The sequence below is a fragment of the Sturnus vulgaris genome, chromosome 5, assembly GCF_052056855.1.
Source record: "Sturnus vulgaris isolate bStuVul1 chromosome 5, bStuVul1.hap1, whole genome shotgun sequence".
Taxonomy (NCBI): Eukaryota; Metazoa; Chordata; class Aves; order Passeriformes; family Sturnidae; genus Sturnus; species Sturnus vulgaris.
Window position 1 is genome coordinate 62,975,750 of NC_142247.1, and position 18,500 is coordinate 62,994,249.

At 36.4% G+C, this 18,500-nt stretch overlaps 1 protein-coding gene across 2 annotated transcripts in view; it reads left to right on the forward strand.

The window, feature by feature from the left end:
• The window catches only part of PHTF2 (putative homeodomain transcription factor 2), a 62,879-nt gene that overhangs the window by 10,547 nt on the left and 33,832 nt on the right, over positions 1-18,500 (forward strand). For both annotated transcript variants that reach the window (XM_014869062.2, XM_088165858.1), the window contains exons 2-3: positions 3,750-3,826; positions 15,418-15,474. In XM_014869062.2, coding sequence (XP_014724548.1) covers positions 3,782-3,826; positions 15,418-15,474 — 102 coding nt within the window. In that variant the 5' untranslated portion in view covers positions 3,750-3,781. The remainder of the gene's footprint in view (positions 1-3,749; positions 3,827-15,417; positions 15,475-18,500) is intronic.

Genomic DNA, 18,500 nt, shown 5'->3' on the forward strand with positions numbered 1-18,500 from the left:
ACGTGGAACAGAGGGCTGGGTCCAGAGAGGAGGAGGGGAGAAGCAGCCAGAACAGGCACTGCTCTGTCGTGCTTGTGTTTGTCTCTCGGCTGTTTGCACTTTTCACTTTTACCCAGTTGATACCGTTTAGAGCTGGGCTTTTACAGGCTGACCTCAGGATCAATGTCAGTTGGAAACATCAGTGGCAAAGTAACTTGTAATGAATATGCAGAGTTCAGAAACTGCTAAAATAATTAGTCTCCCATCTTAGGTGTTCAGTGAGTGTGAGCAGATAGAGCCAGGGCTGCAGCTGAAGTGCCTTGAATTGTTTCCATCCATCCCTCACCCAGATAAGCTAGCTTCAGACTGAGTCTATTAAAGTCATAATGTCTCATCTCACCTCATTAAACCCCCCAAAACCTAAAGATAAACTAAAAACCAAACCACAGACAAATCCCAGCCCCTGCAAGCAGAAACACTGTACAGAAATAATTAAATAAACCTTTTCACATTTCCTTACTGTGCTGTCTCAGAAATGTTTGTGTAGCTCATGAAGAAAGCATGTGATGTTTCCTAGTAGAGGTATTTTTACTTAGCACACCAAACTCTGTTTTGAGACATCCATCCCATGATTTTGTCATATTTACTTTTGTAAGCATCATCTTTGCATTTGTTTATGCAAATGTGTATGCAAATAAGCTTTACATGTAATCAAAATAGATTCTATGGAGGATTTAATGCCGAGAATTTCTTAAAAATATGAAAACCATGGATAATCTAAATAACAGTTTTGTCAATAGAAATCAAATAAAGCTACTTCTTTATATTTGGTTTATAGTTTTGTGAGGTAATTATTTCTGAGGCAAAGGATTTTTGAATTGAAAAGCTACTGCAAACAAAGGTTACTGCTTTTAAAATGGTTGATCCATTTTTAGCCATAGTCAACACAGTTCGAAGTCTTGGATTCATAAGTTAATGTTTGGTTTCCTGAAAAATCATTGACCTTGGAGAAAGACATCAAGTTAATGTAGCTGTTGAGGGAAAGATTTCTGTCCAGGTTCAGCAGTTCTTTACTGCTGATAATGAGTTGTTCCAACCTTTTTCTTATCCTGTGATTAGGCTGGTAGGAAGCAGGGTGTATTGTATTTGAGAGGGGTGTTATTTAAGAGAAATAAGAAAGAATTAAAGGTCCTCCAAGATGAGGTCATGAAGGCAAGGGTGTAAATGTGATCAGTATCTCTGTGGCCCCTTCCTGCACTGGCACCTCTGTCGCAGTGAACTGCTCTCACTGTGATTGTGTGAAAGGTCCTGTGTGTGGAGGCCATGTGTGTGTAGGGAAGGGTTTTCTGTCACTTTTGAGTCCAGTGTAGCAAAGGATTTTTGAAGTCAAGTTTAACTGAAGAAGTTTTCCAGTAAGAAGGAAAGTCCTTTTGTAGGTTTTGTGTGGGTGAGAAATAAAGGTGAGCAGTCTATGGGTAATGCCAGGTTATATCAGAGTCTCTCTTGGACTCCTTCCTTTATGTGATAGTATTTTTATATTTATTTTGCCAATGAATTCTTAATGATTGATAGCTGCTCTTAGAAAGCCAGACACCATTACAGATGTTGACAGAGTCATGGTTGCCAGCTTTAACTGACTTGATGTGATTTACATGATATTTTCAACAGTGGAGAAATTGAGGTGTTTGCTTTCTCAATTGCACCAATTGTCAGTGTTCTAATATTTCTGGAATTTTCAATGACTGTCTAAACTCTGAGACATTTCTTTCTCTTGAGTTGTAGTTTTATCTGAAGTTGTATAAAAGATATTGGAGTTGCACTGTTAAAAATCTTAAAAATAGGTTTGTTTGGGAAACATGAACATGTATGGCATTATGTTTCTTAGAAATCCTCCTGATATAATATCAGTCCATTTATTGAAGGTTTGTACTATAGTGTACATGGTGCTTGTCTAAACTAAAGGCAGTATTATTTATATCTTTTAAGTAATGCACTGTATAAAATAGGAGTATGTCTATGCACAAGTCAGAGAAGAACGAACAAACAAATGTCAGTGCAGAACTGAGTCTTTTGGAGGGGCATTTTTTAAATAAATAGAATCATACTGAGTTGGAAGGGAGCCATAAGGATCATCAAGTCCATCTCCCCGGCCTTGCACAGGACAACCTCATCTATGTGGCCCTCCATTGGATGCTCTCTTGTAGCCTAAAGTCTCTTTGTGTTGTGGCACCCAAAACTGCCCCCAGCACTGGAGGTGAGGCTGCCCCAGCTCAGAGCAGAGCAGGACAATCCCTCCCTTTCCTGGCTGGTGATGCTGTGCCTGATGCCCCCAGGACAGGGTTGGCCCTCCTGGCTGCCAGGGCACTACTGGCTCATGTTCAACTTGCCACTGACCAGGACCTCAGGTCCATTTCTGCAGCTTCCCTCCAGCCTCTTGTTCCCCAGACTTTACATGCAATCAGGGTTGTCTCAGGTGCACAATCTGGCACTTCCCCTTGTTGAACTTCATATGGTTAATACCTGCTTTAAAAAAAACCAAACCCTGATTTTTTTGGTGATGAATAATGTACAATAAAGTGCTACAAGTTACTCTAATGCTTAGGTCTTTTATAAAGACACTCATTTTAATCTATCATACAGTTTTGGTTTCCATCGCATTTGTTGAATGTTGCGTTTTTCTTTGCCTTTCTTATCTGTGTAAAAGCTGTAAACAAATGTCTTTAAATCAAGAGGTAGATCCCAAATAATCTTTTACTATAAAAACTCCCCACAGGTTAATAATTCTTGCTTCCTTTTACTGAAGAAACATAAGGTGTAATATTATTGTTGATACTGACAATCCTGTAGTATATGTAATATTTTTATGCAAGACGGATCTTAGAAAATGCTTGATGTATAGTTTGGTGTTTGAGGAATAAAGCCACTGCCATCCTTATGATGTCCTTAACCATGTCCTTGCCAGAGGCCAGACTGGGCTGCTGGGTCCGGTTCTGGGCTTCCCTGTACAAGAGACACAGATCTACCTGAAGGCTTTCTATGTTTTCCTTATTTTTTTATTTTTCTTAATGAACTCTGGCTGACTGATTACATGAAAGAAGACTGTAAAAATTAGTTTCAAGATACAGATATTTTACATAGGCTGAAATTTTGGGTTTTGGTATTTTTTTTTATGCTGAAAACTGATTACAGAGGCATCAAAGATCAATACTATTGCTATTTGTTACCATTAAAGAAACCATACCATTCTTCCTTGGTTTTCTCTTTTTGACTTAGTTTTGGTCTGCTGTTTTCATGAGGGTATTAATTATGATTAGTGAAGTTCTCGCACTGATATTGTTTTCTTCTCCAAGTGTATCTAATAGTCTGTATTAATTTTTCTTGCATTTTATAGCATAATTATTTCTGGACTTCAAAGTACTGTGTTAGGCTGATAACTATAGGTTGCTTAATTAATCAGGAAAAAAAACCAAACTGCACATGATACAACACTTGTGAGGTTCCTGTGAGACAATGACAGATCATCTTTGTGCAGCCTGTGTGTTTTACTGGGAAGGCAGGACAAAACTGGGGCTTTTGATGTCCTGTAGCAGCAGATTTATAGTTTTGTTTGCCTAGAGGGGAAAGCCTGAACTCCTAGTAAAATAGAAATGAGGCAATGTGTAAAGTAAATACAGTGTTCAGTGATTTGCAGGTAATGGGAGTGTTTCTGCCTTCTCTGTTTGGCCTTCATAGGGAAGTGGAAGTAAAGCTCTGTCTCTTTCTGTTAACAGCCTAAAATGACTCTGTGAATTCAGTGGAATAAATGGCGTCCAAAGTAACTGATGCTATAGTTTGGTACCAGAAAAAGGTAAGATTTCTGTTTGTTTTTATGGTGGCCTATTGTGTTTATGTGTTAATATAAAAATATAAAATACTTATGCATTATTGTTAGCATTGTATGAGAGTGAGTAGCTTAAAACTTTTCTTCCATAGATAAATAAATATTTAGTGACTGTATTTAGTGACATGAAATAGCTTTTGGTCTATGCTGGAAACTGCTTACTCACTTGGTTACCTGTGTTCTGCAAAAAACAAATTTTGCATTCTCAGTGAACTGTTAATTAATGTGGAGGAGAATGTTGTTTCTGTAGCACAGAAAAGAATCCTTGTATTAAAGTAGAAAGTAAGAATTGAAACAAATTTTCTGTCAGTAATAAAAAACCTGTGTAATAGGTACCTAAAAGAGACTCTTGTCTCTCTGTGGTTTAATATGTTTCTGTGAGTTAGTGTTTTCCGTGGGTCTGTAGCTGTCTTTTGGAGAGGGTGCATCTTGTCCTTAAGCAGATAATGGCAGTGGTCTTCAAAAGAGAAATTCTGGTTAGTTTCTAGCAAAGCAACAGTTACTTTATGGAACAAAGATAATACAGGTGTGCTTTGTTGAGGTCTTTACAACAGTGAATTAAATGAACAGTTGGAAGAACAGAAAAATTAATTTTGCTGGCTTATTTTATACCAATCATGTATTATGTATTAAAAACTTGAAAATAATTCACAGTTTAATGATGAATTTTTGGGGTTTTTTTAAACTGTTTACTCTGATTTGGAAGATAACTTGTAAAAGATCTAATGTAATGAAATTCAATGCAGGATCTAATGGAAGGGGAAAGTGATGTTGATTTTACTTGCTTCCATTCATTCTGTCATAATTCACTCACTGTGTATTGATATCAGAATACTGAGATCCAAACAGCAAACTGTGTTTGTATTTGCTGTGGCCAGGATCCCTTTGTGCATTTGCAAGAGATGCTGGGTGTCAGGTCCTCATCATATCTCTGAGGTTGTTTTTGTTGGTGATGATGTACTATCCTGTGGACAGATCTTTCATGATATTCAGCTTTACACATAGGTGGTCCTTTGAGGCAAGAAAGAGCCTGCAGTCTCTGTAAATATAAAATGTAAAAGTGAAGTTCATGTTTGTTGTCTGGTTGTTTTCCTGTTGGTCATACAGTAAAAGGAACTGCACATTCGATATGCTTCAGCTTTCCATCCTCCTGATGTGAGGAAGGCAGGAGGAGTCACTGTGGTGTGATTTTACAGAGGGCAGGCCTTCTGGTATTGGTAAAAATAACCCATTCCTCAGTTTTACTTTTCCCAGGACGCTGCTCCTAACAGGATTGCTTGTTATCAGTATGGGTCATTCTTTTAACCCTTGTTCCGTTGTTTTTTCCAGTGATTTCACACGTTTCGTTTTTTTTGTTTTTTTTTTTTTGTTGTTGTTCATAGTAAACCCAACATTTATGTGGTGAATCTCTGTAGGCTTTTACAGAGATCTGCTTGGCCAGGAATTGCACAGTGCCTTTATGGCAAGGAGTTGTGATGAGATGACTTCTGTTACTTCTGGAAGGACTGAGCTGTCTTCAGGAGGGATAAGATCATGTATAAACCAGATGTTGGTCTTTTGCCTGGTGTGAACAAAATTTAATTGCAATCCACGTGTGGGCTGGGGTCTGCTAAATGAGCAAGTTATACTGCTTTAGTATGAGGAATTGTCATGTTTTGAGACAAATGGCTGTATTGCAGAAAAGTTGCAGATGTTCATGTGAATTAGACTGCAATTTCTTAGGTACCTCAAACTGGGGATTCTCCAGAATCTGCCTGGTAACTCTGAAGAGTTTTCTAGTAGTGTGGTGTGTGTGATCTGTTCCTGGGAGTATCTAGACTCTTTCACCTGTGCCCTTGATTTTGCTAATTTATTTCTTTGTTTAAATCTACTACATGGCACAGTATTTTTTCCCAATGGATTTGTTGTTGAAACCAACGATTTCAATTTGGGGAACAGAAAGAGTTGTGCTAGTGTTTAGTTAATACCAGATTTATTTTTTTTCCTTGCTTATGATGTCAAGATACTGAACTTCGACCTGTTATTTGCTTCCAGTTTTAAATTTGAATTTCAGTTTTTATTTTAAGAGTCATAGTCCCACTGATTAGATCTACTGACTCATCACAGCTGTAACTGGAATTGAAAGTGAGGAGGGATAAAAACTTAGCACATTCTGGCGATAGATGTTTGTTTCTTGGGCAAGGGAGAACCAGGGTTGCAGTCAGTGTAGGTCAAATTGATATTACTTGTTTCTATGATGAAATGAGAAAAATAAGCTGTTGTTTTGGGGAGATGTTTTCAGATTAATAAATTGGTGAATAAATGTCTTGAAAAAGAACATTAACTTCTGGTATTTCTAGTCATACATGACTAAGAAGCATTTGAGTAGGTTGGGGCTGTGTAACAAATATTGAGCAGATAACTTGCTCCTTGTCCTTCTTAGTTTTCAATTTTAATGTATTTTTAAATATATTTATTTCATGTGTCTCTCTACTGAGTTTCAAAGGTCTATTAGTTTCTCAAGCAAGAGACATTTTAATATCTCTTCAATGGAAAGAGTTAAGCAATTGAGCTCTTCCAACCCTACTTCAGGCAAGTTTTGCAAACAGCATGTTTACTCATGACTCATACTATTGTCTGAAATTGAGCTCCTTACACCAGGATGATTTAGTAATACCCTTAATTGTTTAAAAGGTCAGACCTTTTATTATGTAAACATGTTTTTCTGTTTTGACAATAGATTTATTCTGCTTTTATTGCACTGGAGCTCCTGATTACTGTCTTGTAAAAATACATTAATCAATTCTGAATTATTTTAAGTTGGACTGTAAGATTTCGGAGTGGTATTACAGAAGCTTGTTATTTGAGATACAAGATTGCATAGATGGAGCTTTAGTGCTTCCAGTGATTGCTTGCATTTCCCAGCCAGTACAAGTACTTTTTCAAGGCATGAAATCTGCTAGATACAGGTTGGCTCTGTAGAAATGAAAATAAATGAAACCTCTGCTGTATTTCTTGATGCACTAGGGAGTACAGTGCTGAGATACTTATGTGTGACAAAGGGTTTGCCTGGCTTGTTTTCAGCCCTGGGAGCTGCCCTGCTTCTTGCAATAAAAGGGAGTGGCAGGAGTGTCTGCATTGCTCTCTGGAAAGGTTCCAGGCAGCTACCGAGCTACCACTCACACAGATGCACCACTTGGTTAATAGCATTAGGATTATGTGTATGTACCACAATGTGAAATTGCTTCAGCTTGGTAATTGATTAATTTTATGGAGAATGCCATCATAGTGTTTCCTGTGAAAAAATTATGATACCCCACATTTACTGAAAACAATTTCAGGATCTGGTGGCATAACTTTTGTATGATACTGATAATATATATGTACTTGAAGTATTGCCTGAGTAACAGTAACTGATGTTAAAAATAATAAAGTTATGAATAATTTAAAATACTAATTCTATTGCTTGTAACTTCTTGCATTAGTTTCTTATAGTACTTTCAAGTTTTACAGATAATAATAGACAGAATTTTTGGTCTGGTTTCCAGTTTGGAGAAGATATGTAAATTTACCTTAACAACTTTCTGAGTTTCAATCCTTACAGAAGTCTTGCTGCTAAAATGGGAAACTCTTTCTCCTGCAATATTACCAACAAATTTGTACAATTATGTTGTTCCTTCTCTTGGGGATGGTTGTAGGGGAAGGCAGAATGAAACTTAATGAATTGAGGCTGAATCGTGCACCTGATTGCATATCATTTAACTTTGCCAGTGCAGCTTTCTGCTGTTTAGGTGTCCCTTGAGTACAGCTGTTAAAGGGCACAATAAAACAAATGAGATGTTTTCTCTCTCATGGCTTTAAAGGGCAGAATTAGAGTTCTGATGGCGCTGCTTTAAGATCTTAATATTCGGTGTTCTACAGCTCATCAGTCCAAGATTATACTTGCCTATTTAGATTCATAGAACGGCCTGGGTTGGAAGGGACCTGAAAATTCATCACGTTCCAACACCCCACCATGGGCAGGGACATCTTCCACTAGAGCAGGTTGCAACTTGGAGCACTTGTTAGTGAAGGCCAAGGCAAAAATATCTGAGTACCTCAAACTTCTCCATACCCCTGGTAACCAGCTCTCCTGTTTCTTTCGACAGAGGGCCTACATTTTTCCTGGCATTCTTTCTGTCATCAACAAACCTGTAGAAGCTTGTTTGTGTTGCCCTTGAGGTCCCTGCCCACGTTTAACTCTATCAGTGCTTTAACTTTCTTAACCTGGTCTCTATATTAAGTTAATAATGGAGGAATTAAACGAAAAATTATATCCTACCTTGTAAACCACCTGATTTCCTTTTTGGCACTGAATTCACATGATGTGTTATTCACACTGGCCCCAAAGGCGGTTTTTGCCAATGGGCAGGCTGTATGGCTATTTTACTAAAACTTTTGATGCTGAATCTGCATCGGTTTAAAAACGTCTGACTTCAAGTGCTGAAACTTGGTAAGTGTTGGAACTGGCATTTGTCAGAGCACTGAGGAAGAAAATGTATGTTCAGATAGAGTTTCCGTCCACATTTGGTACTCAAGTAGTTGCCTGACCTAGTGGGGATTTACCTTCAGTGCCTACTTTGGTGAGGCAAAACTCTGGTTTCTCAATCTGGTGCAAAAGATCACTCCAGCTGGGACTGGCTGAACAAAGCAGCCTTGCATTTTGCCTGCCTGTAGGCTCCCATGCCTGCTTTGCCTTCCCAGCAAGTGAATTTGGTCAGGAAACTCATCCAGCTAAAACCGAGACTGTGAGTCTACAAGGAGATGAACCTGTCTAATGGCAGGGGATCGACAAGATGAAATCCCTCTGTCTTGAAAAGGGTTCTCTAATTCTTAAATTGTTTAATTAGGCCTTGTGAAGTTACAGCCTAACATTTTCTTTTCTCTTCCTGCATGATCTGATTGATCTTTTAGCCACCCACACAAATGCAGGGGGAACAAGGAAGGCATGCTGTGAGACGTGGAAATGATCAGGGACGTAAGGGCAATGCTATTCTAAAATCCTAGTTGCAACACCAGTAAAGTTGCTGGATTTTCAAAGGTCTTCAGGGAATTGTACTGAATAATGAGCCTGTCAGAGTGGTTTTCTTTTCCTAGTTACATCTTGAGGATGTTTTGTTTTGTGCAAGTACACTATCATTAAAAAAAAAAAAAATGTTTCAGAGGTCTTAAATCCTTAAAGCTTGGAGAGTTGCTGGGTGTTGTTAGCAATAGTGTAGCCATGGACCCAGGAAAGGGATTGCTCTTGACCAGCTCACCTCAGACAGGACCTAGGGTGCTGTGTCTAGCTTTAGTTATTGCTGCACTCTCATTTAGTTTAACCTGCAAACAGTTTCTAACTGTTCCTCTGCATATAGTTTTTCTTTATGTTTAATTGTGTGATGAAAAGAGATGTTTTGCAGTTTTTGTAAATAACTTAAAATTTGTAAACCATTACTCAGGGCAATAAATAAGTACGGTTGGCAGATCTTAAGAAGAATTAATCTATAAAGAATAATTCAGAAAAACCATTAGCATGTAGTTGATAAATGTTTAATTAGCTATTATTGGATTCTGAAAGGGATGGTATCTCTGAAGTAAGCCTTAGTAAAATTATTGTTCAGTGAAATGGCTGTAAATACAGTGCACTTGCAATTATTGGCAGAATTAAAGTGGGTCATTATTTGGAAATTCAAATAGTTAATAATAAATAACTCTTATTAAAATTTTGAATCGCTTGCTTAATTTTACTCTGAATAGCTGGTTTCAGCTCTCCCTCTGGCACCAAACAGGGAGTGAGGAGTGGTATCAGGATATTTTAAAATCAGAAGTAACAATTCAGCAGTTGTAATTCAAAGCTCTGTACCTTAGGATATAGAACCTTAATCCCTTCAGTGTCCTTCTCCATTTCACTAAAAATTACTCAAGTGTTTGCTGTTAACAGACAGTATACAACTATCATATAGTGATTTCTATCTATGGTTTATCAGCTGAGTTTGTCTTAGTTTAGCATGTCCAGTCCACATATCCACCATAAACAAAACTGAAAAAAACCTACCACCCTTGAAAATTAAAAATATCCTGAAAAAAACCCATCCCAAGACTAGAAATCTACTCCAACAGAGATAATTATACAGCTGAGGTACTCTAGAGTATTGCCTTTACTGCAATGGGGATCAGTTCATGTAAGAAATAAACTGGAGTTTAAAATAACTTTCAATAATCCTGTTCTAAGTTTTGAGAAAATGAGGCATATTGTAAAAATTAATAATATTGCCTGTATAGATATTATTTATATATGGATATCTTAATACTAAAATTGATACCGGAAATTATACATTCATTGTAATTATGTTGGATTGTAGAAGTTAATAAAGCATATTTGCTAATATTTTAGCAGTAAATATTTTGATAAGGAAGCGACTTCATTATTTATTTACCGAACTCTAGATCTTACATATTTTGGATTTGTAATACTGTTGTGATGTGGCTTGTAAAAGTGTTTAGAGGTTTTAAAGTGCAAAGTTTATCACACAAGTTTCATTATTGATAAACATTAAAGTTTTAAGATCCAAGAGGAAATACTATGTATTCTTAGAATTATAATCTTTGCTAGTCTGCTTGGTCATAAATTATGAATGCCTCTTGAAATATTGATCAATTCCATTAGAATCAGAAGGGCCTTGCAAGTATTGGGCTACAGGTTGATACCATCACTACATTAGCTTAAAGTGAATATCAGTGTCATTCACAAAGCTCAAATTCAATCTTGATGCACATGTGGCTTGTTATGAGAAAGGCCCTGGGAAGAAACACTGTACAGTGCTAAAGCCCTTTCCAGTGTGCTTTGAACTAAATATTGCTGTGTTTTCAATAGCTTTACTATTTACTTAAGCTAATTGCTATTGCTGTTATAGAACCAAGCTGTACAGATGCCAAACTTCAGATGTATGAAGAAATTTGATCAAATGCTTCCTGACGTATTTGATTGGGAAAGAGTAAGTGCAGTTATTTTAGGTAATTGCAAGAGATGCACATATCTCTTAAACCCAGAAAATGTTATGAGGAGTCAGCACTTAAAAAGGATCTCAAATTTATTTAATCTTTCAGTAAAGAGCTGGCTTTATTGAGATTACAAAATGTGTAATTGTAATTTACCATGCCAAGTCACATACAAATTAGATTTTTTTTTATTACTTCTGAGAAGTTGTTTTCAAGAAAACACATCTGAAAGTTTATTATACCTTGCTAATTTAGGATGTTAAATACCTCCTTCTCTTTTGTGAAAGAGTGGGTACAGTTTTCAGTTGCATTTAATTCCTATATACTGAAAATTTTTATAGTTGCTTGAAGAATGGTTGCTAATTCTACAAATGCATAAACAAACAGAATCCCTTTTGTCTTCTTTACTTGGTGTTTATTGAGGTGTGGGGTCTTCAGAACTGAGTGTTTTAGAGGTAACTGAGTTGGATAGACTGGATAAAATCTTGGCGATGAGGAGGCCTGGAATGCATGATTTAAACTGTATAAAGTAACATCTACTACTTTATCTCCTTCAGCTACAGGTAGGTTATGCCACAGTTTTTAATGTCTGTAGCATATTACTGACAAGTTTCCTATAACAGGGTTGTTTTGATGCTTGGTGATAAAAGGTACATCTCAGAATGAGGCAATAGGCTTGCTATCTAATGTTTTGTTAATTCATTTTCTGCCAAGTCATAAACAATAAAAAAATGCTATAGAATACAACTTTGGATTAGATATTTCATAAATTAAATTAGAATAAGTTTCCATATGAAATCAGTTTAAAATTGGGATATTATGTTTTGTAGTTTGCTTTAAGAAAAGTTTATTGCCAGTTGCAATGGACTGATGGACTGAAAGTGTCAGTGATGAGCTGTTACATGAAGAGTCTTGTGCTAAGTCTTTAAGAGATTTTAGAAGCATTTCTTACAGTTGTGTAGTTAAAAAAGGGAGCATTTTTTCGACTCCTGTGTTTTGTACTTTAAATTTTCTCTGAAGGATGGTGCAGAACTTGCAGCTGTGAGGGAAGAGACTCCATGCACAGTGGGTGGGTAGTAAATGGGTACTGGAGTTGGTCAGGGCATCTCTGTTGTCAGAATAGCTCCAGCCAAGGGAGCTTGAATGCCTGGCCTGTGGAGGAGCCCTGGGACAGCTGCATAGTGAGGGAAACCTTGCTTTGATAAAGTTTTGTGTATATTTAAATTATTCAGGTTCCAGCCTGATCTTATCTCTGGAAGGTTATTCCTTCCTTTGCTGTTAGAGCTTAATTTCTTTGGTGCTAGGCTAGGTGCTAGGCTTCTTTTCCATGTCCTGCAGGTATGTACAGTTGTAAGGAAATACATGGATAGCCAAGAGCCTACATTTGTTTTAGATTTACATTAGATTTAACATAAAACAGAATTCAAATGCAAATACTTGTAAATCCAAACTCTTTGAAGCTGGAATTGGCCAGTGCACTCAATAATTTAAAACTAGGAAGGTTTGCTAGTATTAACTTACATTCTTCAATTTATTCACAAGTTATGTTTTTGATTTTAATTCATACGCGTGTCTTAACATCTCTGGTAATCATTATATATTATAATTTAGTTTGTTGTAAATGAGAACGTGGCTTTCCATGAATTCTGTAAGACACATTTCACAAACTCTAAATCCTCTTTCCTGACATAAAGGAGAAAAAAAAAAATTAATGCCTGTATTTTTTACTTGCCTTGTTTCAGTAACATTAGTTCTTCCTATTTTTGTTTAATGTGGGAAATGAAGTTTGACAGTATCTAGTATGCTAGTTTATAATGATGCCTTCATTTTAATGTATTTTCTTCTGATACATTTGGAAGAGAAGTGTAGAGGGATGCTTATGCAGATGATGAGAAGGGAAGTTGAGTATCAGGTTGGAATTTGATGTGCTGAGTGACACACCTGCTCCCTGAAGTGTTCCTTAAACTTTGTTAAAACATAAAGAGATGACACGAGGAAGATTAAAAAGAAACCCCAAACAACAATAAAAACCATATGAGAGATTGTAATGGTACTTGCTGTCTGTAATTCTCTCTTCCACTCCTTTCAGTTCACACCAGCATGCCTCACTGAACAGTCCTGTCCTCGGATGTCAGTAACTTTGATTGTTAGTAAAGTTTGATTTGTCAGTAAAGTTCATCAGAGGTGGTTGGACAGATGCACTTCTCCTGTAAAAGAGTTGTAAAGGAACCTGTCCTTTAAAGTAGTTCTGGCTCTCTTATTTTACCTCCTCATGGAAGAATTACTTTATAGGGCAGTGTTAAACAAGAAATGTGAATAGCAAAATGCCTGCTTCATGTCTTTTTGTAGAGATGGAAGCTGCTGCCTAAAGAGGGAAAGAAATATTTGTAGGAAAATATAATTAAGATTTTAAATCAGTTGACTTCCTTGTGTCAGATGTCTTCTGGGATTTGTTTCCCAGAATTCCTTTAACAAATGATCTGTTATTTGTCTGAAAGAAGAACACTCTTTCAAAGACTTTCAACTCTATACCAGTTTCAGCTATGAATGGAATTATGAATGGAGTTTGCTTTGCAGCTTTATTGGCACAAAGGCTTCCTTCCACATTTGATTCTTGAATAAAAGAGAGGGACACAGACTTACATCCCCCTTTCTGTCCTTGCAGAAAGAAATTTTTTTTGGAAGTGGGGAGGGGAGGACACACTATTTCACAGCAAAAAAATTTCACTTGGGGCTCTTCTTAGCAAATTTAATGAAAACCAGAAAGGCCTGAAATTTCATTTGAAACGTATCTAGCGGAAAGGCCAGAACAATTAGCTATAAATGCCTGGGTGGAGTGGTTATTCAATATATTGACTTTTTAATTGCTGGCTGTTATCCAGGTGAAGTTAGCTGTTAAACTTCCTTTGGTTTTATTACTTTAATTGTAGTAAATGCTTAATTCTGCCCACTACTGTGCCTCACTCCCTATTTTCCACAGGTTTTTTTTTTTTCCCAAATGCAAGGTATAAAGTATTTATTATTATCAAACAGCCAGTAGATTATTTCTTTTGCAAAGTTTTGAAGTAGCAAACTATAGAAATTGTTTAGCTCTTATGAATGGGAAGTATTATTTTAATTTGGGGAAGAGTAATTCAGTTTGCTGTTCTCACTTTCAATCTTAAATATGCTTTGGACTTTACTACTCTAAATTAGATTTTTTTTTTTTTAACGTTACTTTTTTTACACTAATTGGTCAGGTTTAGAGGCACAGAAGATGCCTCTAGATTCTTTGTTTATGTGGGTGTTTGTGTGTTGGTTTCCCTGAGTTTTCTTGTATTTATGTTGGATCCTTGGTTAAAAAATCCTTTTTAAATTAAGGATGATTTTTGCTTTCTTTCTTTTATAACATCTAAATTAATGCTGAGGGCTGAAATACTAAAAGAAAAATGAGAACAATGTTTTCTGGTACGAGCTGTATGCACTTGTGCTAGGGTCTCATGTCTGCTGCAGCTGTGAACTGGAAGGAGGGGGTCATACTGTTGCAGTAAAATTGAATTTATGCAGATTTGCTCAGGTGATGGGAATTGTTCCTCTCTCCTCTCTGTCAGGTGTCTGACTGAGCTGCTTGTCACCTCTGCAGGCTGGAAAAGGATCTTTGAATCTCAGGAAGTGCATCTATCTCTGTCCCGTGACCTAAGAGTGATGTTACACTTCTCTGCCAGAGTCTATGATCTGAACTGGTCCCCAGATACACACGATTTATGTACTAAGTAGGACAGCTGGGATGGCAAGGCTTTAAGATTGTTATAGTAAAAGAGATTGTTATTACTGGTTATTATCTAGAAGTACTGTTTGTTTAGAGTTCAAAGCAATCTGATCTTTGCTAACTTCTTACAAGTTATATATGGATATGTTGTCTCATATATTGACTTGTTCTTGTCTCCATCTTAAATCCTGAAGTTTAAGGTTGCCCTTCCTCTAAATATCTAACAGTCAATGGGGAAAAGTATTATTTCTTGATATTGTTTGGGTTCCCCCTGGGCTATTAGCTGGTCGATTACTAGCCTGACCATGTATCTGGCTGCTGTGCACTGTTAAAGAGATAAAGCTAAAGACTATCTGGCTTTAAAAAGTGAGTAGAATGGAATGGGAATTATAGACGGTTTAAAAACAAATAAATTAGGTGAGGGTATGGGTTCAATTAGATGTGCATATTTCTTTTGAAGTTATCTGAAAGACATGTCGGTGTAGCTGCCATAGTTCTGCTCTCTGTCATATGGAGGCTGGAATCCTGACCTGGGGTGGGAGGGAGTGTCCTCTTCCCAGTGCTCAGGCTTGCACAAGTCCTGGGATGAGGCTGGGGCTCTGTGAGGCTCAGCTCTCCTCTCTGTCACAGTTCAATTACAGATTATCTTGATCCTGTCCAGCCAAGATGGAATGGAGAAGATAAAAATTTCTTTGTAAACTCCCCAAGGAAATAACTTGCTGGCTTCATTCTTCTCTTGTTGAAGGTTGATTTGATTTTGTTTGATCAATGTCTTTTAAATCCTAATGTAGATTTTTTTTTTCCTTTTTAGATTGGAGCATATGATCAACAAATATGGGAAAAATCAGTAGAGCAAAGAGAAATAAAGGTAATAAAACAGCTTTTAATTTTTTTTTTTTTGTGGTTGTGTGTGCTAAAGTAATCTACATTGTATGTGGTGGTATTTAATGCTAGTAAAGTAAAACTAGACTTCTGGAGTGTAACGAAATGTAACCAGCATACTATGCTCTGTTTATTTTACATAATTAATAACTGCAGCATTTGGTGCGATGTATCTTTCTGCATCTCAGTACTTTTTTTTCTTTTCACTTATCTTAAGACAGGGCTTAGTTGTGTTAATACCTGTCTTTCACTTTTCTTTGTGATGAATTCTAATGTCAGTTATCTGAGCTCTCTTTGCTTTCAGTTAGTTACCTTATACCTGCAGTTTACTTTCCCTCCTTTATGATGCTGTCATTGTTTTGTACAGTTTATTAGACTGGTAAGTACCTCAGGCTTTGTTTCTCTGAACAAGCAGTTTAACAGTGTTCTGTGCATTTTGGTTTAACTAACAGTATCATCAGTGTCTGCCACATTGCTAAATCGTTTTGGAGATAAAGGAATCAATTCTAGAGGTACTATAGTTCTATGGGTTGTATATGAGATACCCATGATGTTAATTTAGTTAACATTTTCCTGCAATTAACCTTTTTTTACCTCCAACACTGCATGGAAGTATTGTGCTATTTCTGCATGAGTTTTGAGGTGTTGCTGCTAATTAACATCAGTAAAATATACATTGCTTCAGTTTCCTTGGGGATGAGTATTTTCACTCCCCAGAACTTAAACAAAACGGTATGTGGGGGTTTGCTTGCCTTCTGTGGGAATTGTTACTGACCTGAGCTACAGAGTTTTGGTACAGAAATACACACATTAAGTTGAACCCCATGGTATTTCAGCAGCATAACTGAGCCTGGGGTTGCTTGAAGAGTCCTTCCCATGGCCATGAAACCCCATCACAGCTACAAGAGGAGTTCATTAACTGCTGTGCAATAGCATGTTATTCAGATAACTACTCAAATAGTGCCCTGTGCTGACTGGAAATACCGTCTTGTTTGGCTCAGGAGTCCAGTAACTAACAAATTGCTGGTGGTATCTGAGTTTGGGTTGACTGAATTGCAATTTGGGTAACACCAAGGCACATGACTAAGTTCAGGTATTGCACATTAGTGCTTTAATCTCAAAGCTCCTACAGTGCTTTGACATTATAAATTTAGAAATAACGTAATGATATTAACATAATTAACTTCACTAAAAATCTGAAAAATTCCTATATTTTAGTAGAAAATAGTTTCTCTTACTGCAAGTTTATAATTTAGTTATAACTGTAATAGGATCTATTAAGATTAATTTTAAAATTTGTGTAAAAGAGTTTTTACAATAATAACAATTACTTTAAAGCATTTTTATTTCAACCTTTTGCTAATGCTTACCTGAAATTTGTTTGGTTCTGAATAGAAATTATATGAACTAACTGGGTGGGTCTGGGCATTATAAAACATTGAATATTTTTTTAAAATAACCCTAGTCTGAAACACTGCTGTTTTCCATGTATGTTAGAGATTTGTGATGCATTAAGAAAGTGCAGAAATTGCATCTGAATAAATGGAATGCTTCTACTGTGTGCGGCAAACAGTTCAGGAGCCAACTCAGTGAAGGCCATGGATGCTGAAAGTACTGTTTGACCAATGGAATTTTTGAAGAATGAGTCACCATTTCTTTTCCTCTGAAGGTTGAATCAAGTTGTACTCTTGACTTAGTTTTTTCAGAGTTCTTTCTTTAACATGAAAGCATAATTGGAGCCACAGTGGTAAATTTTTCCTAGGATTGAGCATGTGTTTCTAGAAGGTTTTTTCTTCCAAGAGGCACATCTTTATTTAGACTTTGAAGAGAGCTTTTGTGGCCCATAAGCACTAATACATTTGAAAATTATAGTATCATTCAGCATTTTCTTTTTAAGCTTCAGTTTTCTTTATGAAATGGAGTGGCTCACTTATGCAAGATTCACAAGAATCTGTAGCTGATTCTAGAATTACGGTAATTTCCAATTCTAATTATGGGCTTCTTTTCTCATTCCACATAAAATTACTGCAGTTTTAGGACTGCAGTTCTGTAAAAATCTTGCATTATAAGGTCTTTGTAGTGCTTGAATTTAAAATACAACTGGCTATCTTTATTTGTCATCTTCAGAGCACATTTCATCCTATTCATGTTTCAGTTCTGTGTATTAACTTTTTTTTGTTTCAAGCAAACTCATTTTTCTAATAGACACATTAGGTCATGACTACATCTCTAACTTGTTTCAGTTTGATTTTTTAATCTTTATTTCTTAATGAAAAAGAAATCTAGTTTATTTAGATGTGAGAAACATTTTGAGCTGCATTCAGTTGAAAATTTTAATTGATATTATTCTTACAAAGATTAACGCTACCAGATTTCACTGATCTGTATCTCATTGAGAATAATTTAATTTCTATGCTTTCATTTAACTTAATGTTTACATTTTAGTAGTATTTTTATACGTGAATGAACCATAGCAGTGGTAGAAATGTACAATTCACCAATTTAAATGCTTTTTGAATGAGAACACTTAAATAACTTTTATAATAATTCCATTTGTATGCTAAATATTTTTTGAAATACCTTATTTTACTCTGTATGAATTGTATGCTTCGATTTCCTTACTGTCTAATGTGACCAAGAATCTAAGCTAAGGGGAGCAGAATAAACTCACAGCTGTCTCTGAGACTTGAGAGTACAGCATCACATTGTAGCATTAAAAACAAACTTGAAAGCTTTGCTAGAGGGTTTTGTTTTCAGTGATGGAAGATGCTGCTTCTAAAAGACAAAATAAGCTTGCTTTTCTTCCTGCTGCGTTCCAGTTGTGTGGGGTTTTTCCATTCCTTTTAATTGGCTAATCTATATTCACTACTGAGGAAAAATTCAATACTTTTCTAGAATTTGGAATTTTGAGAGCTTGCTGATTACTGGCTCCTGCATTGCAACGTGATTTGCTGTTTGGATTTGGAGTTAAGGACTTGCAACGTGAGCACTTTGTCATGTTGAGTTAGACTT